The sequence below is a fragment of the Sinocyclocheilus anshuiensis genome, unplaced genomic scaffold (assembly GCF_001515605.1).
Source record: "Sinocyclocheilus anshuiensis isolate Anshui unplaced genomic scaffold, SAMN03320099.WGS_v1.1 scaffold20, whole genome shotgun sequence".
Lineage (NCBI taxonomy): Eukaryota > Metazoa > Chordata > Actinopteri > Cypriniformes > Cyprinidae > Sinocyclocheilus > Sinocyclocheilus anshuiensis.
Genome location: NW_015558646.1, coordinates 2,333,943 through 2,351,117, shown reverse-complemented (window position 1 = coordinate 2,351,117; position 17,175 = coordinate 2,333,943). Strand labels below are relative to the sequence as shown.

The 17,175-nt window shown below is 36.5% G+C and overlaps 1 protein-coding gene across 1 annotated transcript in view; it reads right to left on the bottom strand.

Annotated features, from left to right (window-relative positions):
• The window catches only part of LOC107680943 (glycine receptor subunit alpha-4-like), a 41,636-nt gene extending 25,233 nt beyond the window's left edge, over positions 1–16,403 (bottom strand). The window contains 2 exon segments of the mRNA XM_016477037.1: positions 44–153; positions 16,290–16,403. Of these exon segments, the coding sequence (XP_016332523.1) occupies positions 44–153; positions 16,290–16,403 (224 nt within the window).
• Positions 16,404–17,175: the final 772 nt, after the last annotated feature.

The window sequence follows — 17,175 nt, the reverse complement described above, 5'->3', positions numbered from 1 at the left end:
TATCGGCCTGGCAAAAAAAAAAAAAAAGGAGTGAAGTGTTTGCCTCTCGTCTGACAGGCACAGCATCTGTCGGCTGGTCATAAGGCCACTGGGGTTGCTGGTAATGGCTCCGCGGGAAGCATTACTGGGGTACCAGTAATGCTTGGGCTTTTTCTTGAATCATTGAGATACAAGTAAGGGACTTTTAATGAGCCTGACCTTTCAGGGCCCGATACTGCTGTCTGATCCCTGAGTCCCTGTCTGAGGAATGACAAGAATATTTAACACATTCCTTGCTCAACACTAGCTCAGTTATTTTCTCATTTTATCAGCATCCTGAAATTAATGACTGTGATGGCACTATCAAAGGCATACACACACATTGTTGAAAATCCATTTTAAAAAGCTGTGACAGTTTTGCCTTTAAAAAAGATGTGACTGTTTTGTTTATGCTTCTAATAAAAAAAAACTACCCAGACACTGTTTTTGAGCAGAAAATTCCTGTGTGATCCAAGTTTAAACATCAAAAATGATCTAAAGGTTCTTTTGACATTATTATATGAAAGATGTCTGTCTATTACAGAATTTTTTTTTTTATAATTTTTTCATGTGCCCCAGTTTTGTTTGTTGAAGTCATGATTTACACTGCCGTTTAAAAGTTTCTTATGCTCATCAAGGCTGTATCTATTTGATCAAAATTACAGAAAAAACCTGTAATAAATTATTTATTATTATAATTAAAATAACAGTTTTCTATTTTAATATACTTTAAAATATAATTTATTCCTGTGAAGCAAAGCTGAATTTTCGGCATCATTACTCCAGTCTTCAGTGTCACATGATCCTTAAGAAATCATTCTAATATACTGATTTATTATCAATGTTAGTTGTGCTGTGTAATATTTTTTGGGACCTGTGATACTTTTTTTCAGGATTCATTGATAAATAAAAAGTTAAAAAGAACAGTGTTTATTCAAAATAGAAATTCTGTGTTACAATATACACTATATTCAAAAGTTTGGGGTCAGTAAATTTTTCTTTCATTTTTTTTAAAGAAATGAATACTTTCATTCATCAAGGATGTGTTAAATGGATAAACAGTCAAAAAAAAAAAAAAAGGAGTGAAGTGTTTGCCTCTCGTCTGACAGGCACAGCATCTGTCGGCTGGTCATAAGGCCACTGGGGTTGCTGGTAATGGCTCCGCGGGAAGCATTACTGGGGTACCAGTAATGCTTGGGCTTTTTCTTGAATCATTGAGATACAAGTAAGGGACTTTTAATGAGCCTGACCTTTCAGGGCCCGATACTGCTGTCTGATCCCTGAGTCCCTGTCTGAGGAATGACAAGAATATTTAACACATTCCTTGCTCAACACTAGCTCAGTTATTTTCTCATTTTATCAGCATCCTGAAATTAATGACTGTGATGGCACTATCAAAGGCATACACACACATTGTTGAAAATCCATTTTAAAAAGCTGTGACAGTTTTGCCTTTAAAAAAGATGTGACTGTTTTGTTTATGCTTCTAATAAAAAAAAACTACCCAGACACTGTTTTTGAGCAGAAAATTCCTGTGTGATCCAAGTTTAAACATCAAAAATGATCTAAAGGTTCTTTTGACATTATTATATGAAAGATGTCTGTCTATTACAGAATTTTTTTTTTAATAATTTTTTCATGTGCCCCAGTTTTGTTTGTTGAAGTCATGATTTACACTGCCGTTTAAAAGTTTCTTATGCTCATCAAGGCTGTATCTATTTGATCAAAATTACAGAAAAAACCTGTAATAAATTATTTATTATTATAATTAAAATAACAGTTTTCTATTTTAATATACTTTAAAATATAATTTATTCCTGTGAAGCAAAGCTGAATTTTCGGCATCATTACTCCAGTCTTCAGTGTCACATGATCCTTAAGAAATCATTCTAATATACTGATTTATTATCAATGTTAGTTGTGCTGTGTAATATTTTTTGGGACCTGTGATACTTTTTTTCAGGATTCATTGATAAATAAAAAGTTAAAAAGAACAGTGTTTATTCAAAATAGAAATTCTGTGTTACAATATACACTATATTCAAAAGTTTGGGGTCAGTAAATTTTTCTTTCATTTTTTTTAAAGAAATGAATACTTTCATTCATCAAGGATGTGTTAAATGGATAAAAAAATTAGTAAAGACTTATATCATTAATATTGTTAGAAAAGATTTCTATTTTGAATAAATGCTGTATTTTTTAACTTTTTATTCATCAAAGAATTAAAAGAATTATCACAGTTTCCAAAAAATTTTAAGCAGCACAAGAGCTTCAACACTAATAATAAATCAGTATATTGAAATGATATCTGAAGGATCATGTGACACTGAAGACTGGAGTAATGGCGGATGAAAATTCAGCACTGCATAACAGAAATAAATGATATTTTAAAGTATATTAAACTAGGAAAACAATATTAGAAATTACAATAATATTTCACAATATTACTGTTTTTTTTTCTGTATTTTTGATCAAATAAATACAGCCTTGATGAGCATAAGAGACTCCATTAAAAAATAACATTAAAAATCTTACTGATCCCAAACTTTTGAATGGCAGTGTAGCTCAACAAAATATAATTTAGATTTGTAATTCAGATACATCACATCTTTTAACATATTTCTTTCTTTCTTTCTTAGAATGTGTTCAAAAGTTCAAACATTTTTCTAGCTGGTTTTTATTTGATATTTGATAGCAGATATTTTCTGCTATTCAGATAACTTTTCACATCTTTGGTACACTTCAAATGTTCTTAGTATCAGCTCTCATATTTTTATGTTGGCTAATTGTGAGGGGCGAGAATTAGCCTCTGCACATGCGTTATACAGTGCTATAATCTGCCAACTCTTCCAAAGGAAAGTAAATCTGGATAGATTTCAGCCCAGTCAGCTGCAATATTATCAGACAGGCCTTGGGGCAACATGCTGGAATGAGAAGCTTCATAAGAGGTCTGACTCTGCTGATACACATGATTTGAGTCCTTATGTTCTTCACAGTAAGTACAGTACCGCATGTGACCCTCAGCAAGTACTGGTTTCTCTCATGGGCTCTGAAACCACAATTACAGATGTTCAGATAATATTCAATCAGAGATAAATGCTAAAAATACAGACTTTGTCAGAACCTACTGAGAATATAGAATATCATTATTTAAAGGGTGATTTTCACATCAAAATATATTCTTTGTTTTCCACAGAAAAAAAATCATGCAGATTTGGAATGATTTGAGGTTGAGTAAATGATGACAGATTATTCATTTTTGAGTGAATTAGGTGTTAAAGCCCTTTCAAAGGGCTGTCTATTATAGAACCCATTGGACACTTTGAGGTTATCCTTTCTCCATATGACTCATCATGGCCCCAGAATCCTAGAATATGATATAAGGGTGAGTAAATGCAGATAGAATTTGTATTTTTAGGTGAACAATCCCTTTAAGAATTCTGAGGCCATGATGACTTTCACCTGAGTATTTTTAAAATGGTTTGTCATTGAACTTTAACAAAGGTAACGCTGCTGTAAACCTCCTGAAAAGATGTTGGGTTTTAGATGCTTGTTTTAATTAGCAACAAGCTTCATCAGAGTTTCTTCAGGCTTTGCATCGCTATGCTGGTTCACCAGCCAAACCAGTACTAACCATTATGGGAGTTTGTCTCATAGAGCATGATAATCACAGTTACCACCCTGGTTTCATTTAGTCCCAGCATATACTTTGCACATGATTTGCAAACATATGCTGCTAATTGCTTTTCATTAGGGAGCCAGTGATCAGAAAGCATATTAATTTTCAAAGTGGCCACTTTTTACCAAAGGCATGGGAAATGATAGTCATTAGACACTCATGGATGGTTGTCTAGATTTTTAGGACTATTAGCATAATATGAGATGGAGTTTTTACAGGTCTTACGACCTGTCATCAAAATACATCTCTGATCATTTCCTTGAACGCTCGCACTCAACCATACCTTTTTTTTTTACCCTTTGGATCTTCAGGTCTTTCTTGTGGAGGTTTAAATATGATAATTTGAATAAAATGTTCTGTGTATTTGAATTAGAATGGAATCTACTCCATTGCCAGTTTCTTGCTTTTTTACCCAAATCGCTGTCATTTAAAAAACTGTCAATTTCAGTCTGGCTATTCCATTTGGTTTCCTCCCCAAAAGCTACTTTTTCTATCCATGCTTTACTTTTGATTAACAGCATCATCAGAGGAATAGGATTTGGTTTTCGTTCTGCAATTTTCCGAGGTGCATTTGTCTTGGCTGATGTGATCAATGTCCCTTCTGTGGTAATGTTCCTGTGTCCATGGAGACACAGGGGAATATAGTGGTAGTATGTGGACTCAATCACCCACTGCCCTTAAGCAGTGACTGGACAGATGCCTCGGTAGAAAAACATGTTTGGAATCTGACACGGCTCACACATACAGGTCAAAGCTGCCCTTTGTGAACATGGAACTGAAAAAAACTCTAGAATAAACTACATTTGTCAGCGATGAGTGAATTTTTTTTCTAGGCTGACATTCACGTAGGAACTACCAGAAGCAGTAAAAGGTAGAATAGACGGACCATGCAGAAATCAGACCACTAAATATCTGGTGGCTGTAGTAATGGTGAATTTAGAGTATATTGCTAGCATTTTTTTTAACCTGTAGAAGTTTTTTCATCAATCTGGTTTTAGAGTTTGAAAGCTTTAAAATCATTAGCGATGCTTCACAGCTCTTTCCCAAGAAGGTTTATTCCTCGCTGTTTACAAATCCTGCATCATTATTAGTGTCTGTAGAAAACTCATTGTTCTAAACTAGATCTATGATGTGGTGCAGAAGCAACTCAGTGGAAATGTATATTGCAAGTATAAAACTCAGCTCATAACTTTATTATAAATGGCGAGCTCAGCTGAAACTCCTCACAGCCCACAGATTACACATTTTAATTCATAATGCAGTCTTTAACCTTGGGGGAGGCTGTCTCTGACATCTCAGAAGACCCATTAGATCAGATCATGTTTCAACGCTAAATTTATTCTCTGTTGCTGAAAACCTTGAGAAATGCATTTAATGCCGTGATGGTCTCATTTTTTAATCTGATCTTCCTCTTTGCCCCTAGCCACCGTTCTCCCCAGATTCACTATTTGTTTAAACTGTGGTTTAGCTGTAGCTTTCCCAAGCTATCAGCTTAATGCTCTGGTGTGCCATAATTAAGACACAAGAGCTGTTTTTGAAGTTTATACTGATTTGCAGGGAAACATGATACTGTAAGCATTTTTTCCCCAATCTAATAAATTGTACTTGTCTGTTGTAGCCTTTATTATTCTCTTTTTGATCACAAAAGGAATTAATTGAATGATTTGCATAAATATTTGAATGTGAAACTGAATGCACAATTCATCTTCCAGCAACTGTCTTTTGAAAAAAATAAAACGTAATTGGCGGTATAGTATGTAGTGGAAAAAAAAAGTCATCAGTGTTGCTTGGTTACATAAAGCCCCATAGTGTCAATTAATAGAATAGGCTTTGTTGTGCAAGTAATTTTTGTGAAAACCACTCATCTGATTGTTTATTCACCAAGGCTGTTATTTACATTAATTGTAATCAAACCGTAGCATAGCTAATTGGAACTTCATCTCACAAAAATGTACAACAAATGAACCCACCTGCTTTTCCCACTTAATTTGTAGACAATCAAACAAACAAAGATATGAATACATTACCATTAAAATACAGCACCATTAAAAAAGTTAAATGTAAAAGAAAGTTTCTCAATATCTACTATTGTCCTCTCCGCCTTCATTTTATTCCCTTACAGAGATAGACCTTGGGTCAGTCGGGAATGTCTGTTGTCAGTCTGTGAGACAGCGCTCCAACTTCTCTGATTACTTGTCTGATGGTGCCAGCACTCTGACCGAGAGCTGTGATGGGTCTTTTTGTGACGTGATCTACACTGTCAGAGCAATAAGCAGCGAAGCCTATCAGATTCACCCTCCCAAGAGGGTCCCACAGGCCCGTCTCTCTCATCAGGGACCATGGATGACATTTCAGGATCGTCAATCTGCCATCCAGTGTTTTAGACCTTTCCTTTTTCAGTGTGTTAATTACACATTTTTGTGGTAACTGATGGTCTAGTTTAAAAAAATCAAACCCTTCTGTAAAGGCCAGCGTATGTTAACTCTGTTTCAGAACTTGGTTAGCAGCCTTGCTGCATAATGTCATTTATCATTTATTAATACTTTTCAATATTAAGCGATTTAGGTAAGTTTATGATTTTCTCACCTCGCCTGCAATCTTGGAAAATCAAGCAAGTCTTTCCCTTCTTTGTGTTTATTTTAATATATTTAAAAATGTAATTAATGTAATTCCTGTTATTACTCCAGTCTTCAGTCTGTCACATGATCCTGTAGAGATCATTCTAATATGCTGATTTGCTCAAGAAACATTTCTTATTATTATCAGTGCTGAAAAGATTTGTGCTGCTTAATATTTTGTAGAAGCTGTGATAGTTTTTTTTTTTTTCAATTTCTTTGGGAAATTGAAAGTTCAAAAGAACAGCATTGAAACAGAAATCTCTCATAACAGTGTGAAAGTCGTCACTTTTGATCAATTTAATGCATCCATGCTAAGTAGTATTAATATTTGTATTAATTAATTCTGAATAGTACTGACTTCTTTAAAATATCCTGACAGTACAAGTTTTAATTTGTGTTGTTAAACAACAAAATTTTGTTGTTAAACAAAATTTGTGTGCTTTGTACTATATGTACTACACACTGTAAAAAATCAAAAGTTGAGAAAACTTAAAAGTTTAAGGCCACCAGCTTCAGGACATTTTTGAGTTTTCTCATCTTCTTGTATTCAGTTTATACAACAAAAAGTTGAGAAAATTCAAAAATCTCATACAAAAACAAGTTGAGGAAACTCGAAAATCTCCTGAAGCTGGTTGCCTTAAACGTTTAAGTTTTCTCAACTTTTGATTTTTTACAGTGTAAGAGAAAGAATCTCAAAAAATTCAATGACGATTTTATCTGAAATGCATAATCTTTCTGAAACCTAAATGGAAACTCTCTGCTCCACTGTCACCAATGCAAAGATGTCACCACAGAGAAGAAAGATTAGCCTCCTGGCAGAGGAGCGCTGCCGTGATTTTTCTCTGTGTGCCCATTCAGGTTAATGAAATGAGAGTTCAGAGAAATTGGGCTGGATTTCAGGTGTGACAGAGAAATGAAGGCCAGGAAACGGAAGAGTTTAATGAGTGAAGTTGAGCAGCAGCGCAGAGTGACTCTGCTTCACTTTTCTGTGACAGACAACGCTATTTCCTGCTTATACCCAACAACACATCTCACACGTGTACGTATGTACAGTAAATGTCTAATTAGGACCTGCAGCATGCTACCACAGAATGATAAATGTGGTCCATTAAATGCCTGTTCTGTATGAATATGGATGGACGTGTCAGTTCTCATCAGGTTCTGGATTATTTCCACAGACTTAAGCGAGTCTCTGTACGCCATCCATCCACTCTGAGATCTGCTTCTTGTTGTTTCACACATTTATCTGCTACACTCTCTAGCTTGTTTAGGTAATGAGGCCCTCCCGTCTGCTCGCCTTAGGGGCTGTGGCGCTCGTGCAGCTGTGCTGGGTAGTTCACAGCTCTTCTCCCTGTTTCCACTAGCTCTCCCTCAGGTGGTCCTGACTCATTCTACCTTCACATGGCTTCAACAACGCTCCACCTGTCTGTGAAGCCTATACTATAAGTCTGGAGCCGATTTGAGGTCACTCGCTGCATTTTAGAGCCTCCAGCTGTTCCAGACCTCAATGTCAGTGTGTGCTTCTGCTTCGCATGAAAGAGAGTGAGGACCACAATGGCTTGTGTTTGCGTGTGCGGTTTCCAGTCTTCCTGGGATTATGGGAAAGGAACTCTTTTATGTCCTGTGGTGCGCTATGGCCTCTCAGCATATGTTTCAAAAATAATTTTTGTTTTTCTTTCTGAACATATGCATTGTCGTTTTTAAAGTGTCAGTGCTTTTGATACTGTATTGTAATATAGTTTTTTATCTAAAAATAATTTTAATATTTAAAGGTTTAAATATTTAAAATATAAAAAATTATTGAGTAATTTTGCTGGTAACACATTACTATAAATTCACTTTTAGCTCATCTGAACACAGACAGAAACATTGAAAAAAAGCAAGCGGCCGTTCACAGACACATTGCAGTCCTCATTCAATTGAAGAACGGTGCTTACGAGAGGTAATGACATACAGTGAAACATCATTTGCTGTTATTTCACACTAAATTATGACAGAGCTAAATTTATTATAATGAGTTTGTGGGACACCTGGGACATTAAAAGTTGTCAAAGATTTACCATGTTCTTTAATTGTTTTAGATAGATAGATAGATAGATAGATAGATAGATAGATAGATAGATAGATAGATAGATGGCTGAATGCTTGCATGTTTATCAGTTTCTGAAATCTGCAGAGGAAGTTTAAAACTTTGATGAATGCAGTGTCATCTGAATATCTCGTGCGTAGAAACAATTTGCATACAATTGAATTGCATGGATGCTGCACATTTGAATATTTTTCAAATGTCGTACGAGAAGTACATCTGTATGCGATTTTGAAAGCAGGTACTGTGATAAATTATAACAAATGGTATGGATGAACCGTCGGGGTTCTCATGCTAGCGTAGTGAGGTCAGGATGTTCCTCTCACCTTTATGGAGTGAGGCACCTGGGACTTTAGATAGTCTGCTCAAGCACACCTGAAATAACCACTTTAATTGGAGCACTCTCCAATGCACCTCACTACTCTGAACACTGGCAGAGTAACAAATGATTTTTTCAGGCACTGTTGACCCACTGCAACAAGTAGATTTTGGAGCCGGTTCATACAGGAAGAGCTGTGATTAATCTTTATAAACAGAGAGAGGTACAGTTGCTCTCCCCTGAAGTGCTCAGTGTGGGTGGTATGTCATACACAAGAATCCTAGAGGCACTTAGTGGGAAAAGTCCATACTTTGCTTAAGGGGGTAAAGTGATCCACAGTCTAGACTAAGTTTGGCCTCACTCCCAGAAGCTCATCTACTGTATAAGTCTAAGTGACTATCGTCACAGCACTGCTTCTTACTAAAAACAACTATAGAGAGTAAAATTCATTTACCTCAAAGATGATTCGGATTTCTGTGATTGTTCCATTGCTTAAAGTGTTGTTTTCTTGTGAAATCTACTAAAGTAGCAAGTAGCTAATCTCCTCTTGTTATAAAGCTGTTTTCACACTTTTTCCAAACTTTAATTCCACTACTGGTCTCTTTTAACAATGCACTTTTAGGTTTAAACCATGCTATGTCAGCATCACAAGCACTAATGTCAGCTGTTTGCCACTGTAATGCAGTGTTAATCATTAATCATAACAGTGAATCAGTTTGATTTGTGATTTACTGGCTTTTGATTGACTACACAGTTTGATTTGATTAAAAGATTTGATTTTGTATTTTTAAAAATGTATTTATTGTATTCTATAAAGATGGCATGTGATGAAAATTGCAATGCTCACAATTCAGAATCCAAATCAACAGCCGATGGATAAAACAAAGTCGTTTATTTTTTTTAAGGTAATCTTGTGCTACGTCCGTTTCATTGCAACTTTAAATTCTTTCCTTAATGTATATTAATAATTTGATTTGTGTTTTTAATCAGCTATTAGCCAACACAAATGATTTTCTTTAAAAAATCTTTCACACCAACCAAACAACTGTAACTTTAACAAATGGCCTCATGTCACACCAAAAGCTCTAGCGTGAAGTGCCCTAAAACGTTTGAAAGTAACATCCTTACAGGGGTGTTTGAGAAACAGTCTTTGAGCTGAAGTCACCATGCTGCATGATTTGAATTGCTCTGCACTGATTGAACTGCTAATAGCTCTGTGTTCTTTCATGCTGTGTTCAAGCAGGGAATGTAGTCTCCAATCTAGAAAGTACACTGACAACACAACAGTTACACAGACAGAAATGTTCCATTGTATGGATGCAAATATTCTCTCTGACCTCCAGGAATCCTGCACTGGTGCCATTAGTCAGAGCAAACAGTGTCTAATGTAGTCTGGCTTGGGCCAGGAAGATTGGTGGCCAGAAACCTTCTTCTTGGACGTCAAGGTGAGGGTGAAAATAAAGACAGAGAAGAAAGGGAAAACAGGGAAGCGATGTGGGAAGCCCCGATGAGCTGATAGTGGAGCGCTTGGGTAATGGATGAGGCATGGGCTTGCAGCTGGTTGTGCAGACAGAGATAAAGAGAAAGTCGGCATGGTCATGCATGTCTAATTCCATCTTTTGGCTCTAGCTCTAACCCCTGGCAAACAGAAGGGAGTGTATACAGGTTGTATATGTAATATATTTCTTAATAATTTTATGTTGTCTTAACTGGTTAAATAGAACTCTAAACAGGCAAGACTGGGACTACTTATCACATAGAGATGGTGTGAAAAGGGCTAGTAAATAAGGGTTTGAGTAAAAGTAAAATTACAACAATGCTTGATTGCCTAGCAGTGGCTTTGTATATTTCGTATTTGTAGTTTGTAATTTGTATTTGTACAAACGTTTCGGTCACATGTTGACCATTTTCAATGCCAAGCTAACAATCTAGTTAGCAAGTTAGCTTGGCATTGAAAATGGTCAACATGTGAACGAAACGTTTGCCTTGTTTCACTCAGTAAATTGCTTATATTGTTTTCATCTAGCTTGTGACTCTTTGATGTTTGAGTGTGTGAACTTTTTTCAAGCTCTTCACCTTTGGGAAACTTTTTTGGTCTACGCACCTCAGTTGGATTATTTTGAAGGCGAGGTGAGACTCTGGCTGCTTCTTTGTATGTTGGTTTCAATCACCCATTTTATTTCATAAGCCTCTTAAAAAATATTTTTTTAAATTGCAGCTATAGAATTGTTAATTTTATCTTCCAAACTAAAAATCCAATGTCATAATTTTTACTGTTCCTGTTAGTTAAACAACTGAAGTTAAATGGTTTATAGGTGAATAAATTATGCTTTTATATATTTATTTAATTAATGTTCATTCATTTTCATTATTTTACTTTAAATTGTACTGAAAAGCCCATAATAGTATGATTAATGGCAAGTCACATTGTGACAACTTACTGCACTATAGGAGGTCAACATGTGTTCATTAAACTGTATTTGTTTTTCCTGTGTAATGATGGTAAAAATGTCAGTGCTTTTTTATAGTACAAATCAACCCATGAAAGTTTCACTGGAGTCAAAAGTGAGACTACTAGCTCCGGTTACTCCTATAGCATACTATATTGATGTTCATGATACATTATAGCATGGGTGGCGTTCCACTCCCTTAAATCAACAAAATTAGTATTTTACGTAGGCTAAAGTAAATAGAAAAATTTGATTGTTTTCAGAATAAAACAGCTTCCTACGTATATTAGGACCATGAGCATTTTATTGTTTATTAGACTGATGCCATACAGTCACAAGAACTGACATAACTTTCTCTGTAATGGCCTTATGTCTATTTGTCTTAGAAATATAGCAATAGTATTTTACGGTAAATACCATTAATTCAGACTCAGTGGCTCCATCCTCATGACCTGTTGTACTTCCCTTGTCAAGACAGTCAGTCATGCTAATGATTCTGAATGTATTTCTGAATCCTGTGGCGTGACCTTAGGCTGTTTGCATCCTCCTTGACCACTGCTGCTTTGCTTTTGAGAAACTGCAGCTGCTTCCGTTTTTCCATTAGGAAAAAATCATCTGTCGTACAGGGTTAATGGATAAGGCCATAAGCTAAATAGATCAATAAATCAGAATTGTCATGGCAACTGACCGGCAGAGCAAATCTCCAGCCGCTAGCATCGGCGCTCTCGTAACTGCCGTGACACCAGAAATATCAATAAACCAAACACTGGGTAGGCGCGGCCCAGTTTCTGAGCCCGTCTGGAGGTCAGAGCGTTAGTCAGGCATTTACTGAAAAGCTGTGATTAGCACTATTTAATTTGTTTCTACAATAGTGCGCCGGAGTCAAGGGGTGCCCTTACAGAGGGTAATAATTTATTCAGCGTTCAGTGGAATTACTCGGCTCCAGCGTGCTTGTGTTCTCATTTCATGCCGAAAAAAGTGCCGCCTCGCTCCCTGACATTGTGTTATCTGACGCGCACAGTTGTAATCCCCACTTCAACTTCCATCTCTCCCCACCCACCTCCCAAAACTGCTTCACCAGCCATGCGTGACATAGGCTGGTGAACAGGAAAGTAGAGCAAAAGATAAAGAGAGAGACTGAGAGACTGATGTGTCCTGGTGGTTGTTGTTACTTGTGTTTACTATCCATCCTTAAAGTAAATGACCTTGTGTCATGTAGCCTGGGGATGTGCTGTTTGCATGCTTCATTTTCCTGATCTGCAGGTATTGCGCTCATTCGCTCCCAATGGCTATGCGATTGTATTATTTTTTCATTAGAAACAGCACCTCCTGCCAAGACCTCTGTTTGTTTCCTAATATCTTTTTGAAAGATCTCCCCTCAGGATTAGATGAGTCAAAGCTGTCCAGCTGTTATGAGATCTTCTGCTTCAGCCAAACAACTTTGTTGTACTATCATTGGATGTGACAAAGTGACCAGCATGCACAGTGGCAAGACAAATGCTCTGTTCCAAAACCTATAGTGAGCTGAATATAGAGGCAGAATTAGAAGGAAAGGCTGTTTACCAGAGGTGCTACTTCCTAGGACACTATATGTTTTGGCCAAATTCTAGGGCTGAATTCTTTGTAGATATGATATTCCAGTGTTTCCCATTAAGTCTGCACTTAGACTTCTCATAACAGCATAAAAGATCTGTAGCATTGTGTTTTGCTGCATTTCATTGGCAAAGCATCAATCGAACTAATCAAAATCGCGATATGGCTTAATGCATTTATCAAATTGCTAAAGGTTGCGGTTTCATTATATACGTTAATAGTCTTTTGCATTGTGTTCATTTATATCGAGCAGCTCATGATCCATTGTTTTTAGCATCTTAGAATGGCTCGGATCACAGTAATGTTGTAGTAAACCCCATTTAGAAATGAAGACATAATTATTGTAATTTTGCTACTGTAGTGTACCATTGCTACCAGTACCATCCTCTTATTACAATAGTGATGTATTTCTTAGTGATATAAAATGTATAAATAAAAATATGAATAATAACATTCAAATGTGAACGGAGACACTATCACAACAAAAAAAAGGTTTGAGTTAAGTCCCTAAAGTCAGTGCAAAGAAAATTCAATTTTGTTCACTGAAACAGGGTTGAGTGAAACAGGGTTGAAGCTGTTTCTCTTTAAAAGTGATGCACTGAACATTAAAATGTACAGAATTTTCTTATGATCCTAGAAGGTCTGATGTCCATGCAACATTTTATTAATTCAATACTAAAAACCTTAGTTATAAAAAAGCTATTACAATAGTTTGGTGTAATTAAAAAGTAATCATATTTTACAATATTTGTGAGTACAGCTTATGACAGTATTGCTAGCTTAGCAACAGGCTAACATTAAAGTACTCCCATACACTATTTGTGCAGAGCAGAGACTTGCTGCTATGAACATTCCATGTTTGAGGTTCTGTGGTGGTACTGATGCTTCCATAGAAGACAGGGTCCTATGTAATGAGTTGCCTTTGATTACATTTTGGAACAATGCAATACATACACTTCTATAGAGTATAGATTTCTTCAAACATCGATCTATATGATGTTCCATCTCCCTTACCGCTAATTCGTTGGACGCTAACCTTTTTTGCCGTATCTGAATTAGTAACAACATAAAGACTCCTTTATGTGCTTTTAATTGCACTGAAAGTAATAGCTCAATGTAGCAACCTCCAGTAGGGCTTTTCCAACAGGGCTTCAATCTGTCAAACCACGAGCAGGAGGAGAATCCCACAGGCCCTTCATTTAAATGAGGCGCTGTGGCCCAACCGCATTAGTTACACTTCATGTTGTGCTTCTCTTGCTGTGGTGCTGAATGGGAGCTGGCAGTGGAAAGAAATTCATTTCACCACAGCGCACTGGCTATGCACTCAGGCTCAAAATCATTTTTGCCAGGTTAAGAGTCAAGTACCAAAAACGTAAGGGAATAATTTATGTTTGGGAACATTTCTGAACAAATGTACTGGTTTCTCTATCACTGCTTAACTTTTAACAAGATCCCTCATCCTTTTAGACCTCTCAAGAGTTTTTGGGTGCCCCACATGCAGTACAACTTACACTTTGTAAAAAGCGAATGGCACACACTTTTCTCACACCTCAATGGTAAGAGAAATTGGCCAGGAACAATGATTCACACTGCTGCACAGCAGTCTGTCACCTCTCAGCTGTATGTTCATGCTCACATCACTGAACCACTTGTGCTGCTGTCCCACAGTTTTGTTGCAAACCCTGGGTTAAATATGCCCCGCCATCTACCACTCTGCATACTGTTGTATGCTCTCTTTGTTTTCAGAGCTGCTGAGGTAGACAGACAAATATTTGTGGGAGAGGTGCAAGCACTGGTTTGTTGGAGCAAAATGGGTGAATAACAATGTTGTATCAGAGTTGCTTGTTGAATCCTGATTAGCAGATTTTTTAAATAATGCAAAAAGTGGCTAAAATTAACTACAATTATTTATAATTTGTTTGTAATAGAATACAATTATTAAAAATGTATTTTACATTATTACAAAAGATTTCTGTTTTATATAACTATTCTATTTTAAACTTTCTATTCATGAATCAAGAATCAAGAATCCTGAAAAATATATCACAATTTCCATAAAGATATTAAGCTGCATAACTGTTTTCAACATTGATAATAATAAGAAATATTTATTGAGCACCAAATAAGCTTATTAGAATGATTTCTGAAAGATTGAGTGACACTAAAAAATTTAATATACTGCATTTTTGATCAAATAAATGCAGCCTTGGTGAGTATAGTTTATATAAAATGTAAAAAAAATGTAAATGCTAAGAAAACATTATTGTATCTATATCTATTATATTAATTATAATTAATTATATTATATATTATCAGCACAGCTACTTGTATATTATGTTATGTTATGTTATGTTATGTTATGTTATGTTATGTTATGTTATGTTATGTTATGTTATGTTATGTTATGTTATGTTATGTTATGTTATGTTATGTTATGTTATGGTCACACTTTATTTTAAGGTCCAGTTCTCGCTATTAATTAATTGTTGACTATGACTTTCACCTCAAACTACTAATTATTGCTTAGTAAGGTAGTTGTTAAGTTTAGGTATTGGGTAGGATTAGAGATGTAGAATATGGCCATGCAGAATATGTGCTTTTTAAGTACTAAAAATAGCCAATGTGCTTGTAATATGCATGCTAATAAGCAACTAGTTAATAGTGAGAATTGGTTCCTATACTAAAGTGTTACCTATATTATATTATATCATGTGTTTACATGTGAAATATTTATTAGATTTGAAAATATTTATCATATAGAGACTGGAGCACTTGAGGTACAATATTGCTGTGGACAATGGGCATTATTCAGAAATATTTCACAATTCAGTTAGCCAATCAGAATAAAATATCCAATAGGTGTGTGCAGAGAATCTATATATAACAAGCGTTTTGCTCAGTGGCCCCTGACCTCTGCATTAGTATTGCTGCTGAGAGCTGTGCTGGTGTGACTTTGGGGTCAAATTTGGCACACACTCCTAATTGGTGGAAATGGTGTACTCATGCCTGAAATTGGTGCGCAGCCCAGCACTGAAAACTGTTTCCTGCTTCATTATTAATTAGACACAAAGTTTGAGCTGCGCAAACCCCCTTTTGTTTTCAATCTCAGCATCTTTTATTTCCTTACAAATCCCACTGTTTATGCCTTGACAGACGTCTTTATTTCACACAGTGCCAGATGCTCTTTCAAACTACGCTAGTCTCTTTTCTCGAGGTAATGTTCTTCCTATGTTTTCCCTGAGGTTATACTCTGTTCAAAACTTTCATTATGAAACCGAAAGATGTCTGTGAAAACAGATAGTGACGTTCTCATATTCATCTTCACTCAATCACCACACAGCTGACCTGTAGACTGCACAGACATGCTGAGGCTGTTCTGAATCACTCTGCCTCCCAGTATGTTTTGTAAGTTCCTGCCGATATCTGTGGCCACGCTCGTGACCTGTCTACCTGCTAATCAGCCACCTGCTGGATCTCTACCCAGGTCTCTGCATGGCTCCTTTCACAGCCATTCTCGCCCCCTCACCTCAGAGTCGGACAGCTCAGCCCAAACACAGCTCATCTCTGCCTCCATGTTCTGTCCGCTCTGAATCGCCCACACAGTGTCTGCAGGTTGACACACTGAGCTGGTGAGTGCCATCGCTAAGGGATGTCATCTCCCGCCTGCAAGTCACACTACAGGCCCTTCAGAGACACCGAAGCCTCTGTGCTCGTGTGTACATGTAACATGTGACATACCGCAACATCTAGAACATGTTCCTGTGCCAGTCACCCTGTCACCTTTCTCACACCTTCACTAGTTGTACCTTTCGTTACATCATCATGACTCCCAGCACTGTTCCTGTAATTTCATCTAGAATGACTTCACTCCATCTTCTCTTCATCCCTTACTCTGATTCTCGATGGAGTTCCCGTCAGTGTCTCGCTCTCTCAGAGTGGATGCTCGTCGGCAGACCCAGGCTTTGGGATTATGCAAATTTAACTCCAGCCTGTTCACACCTGGATGCAATGGGGCATGAAACATGAGTGCACTCGCTGCAAAACTTTTCATTTTTTTAATTCAGACAGAGAGACGGAGGGAGGGAGAAAATCGTTTTCCTTTTTTAACAGTTGCTGTATGTAGCTTCTTTAAATTGTTGGATGTTTTTCTTTATTTAAAAAGCTATCATATGATTTAAATAGCACTGAGATTCTCTATCTTTCAAATTCTTCAAAATCTTGCTTTGTTTGTGTATTAATAAAATATAGAGACAAAACCCTTACTGTGAGCTAATGAGTTTTGTGCTGTTTGATATTGTTTATGTGGTTTCTTAGGCACTCCAGGCGATAAAAATATCTTTTTTTCTTTATTTTTTTTGCTAAACAAAATGGATAAATATATATATATATATACACACACACACACACACATG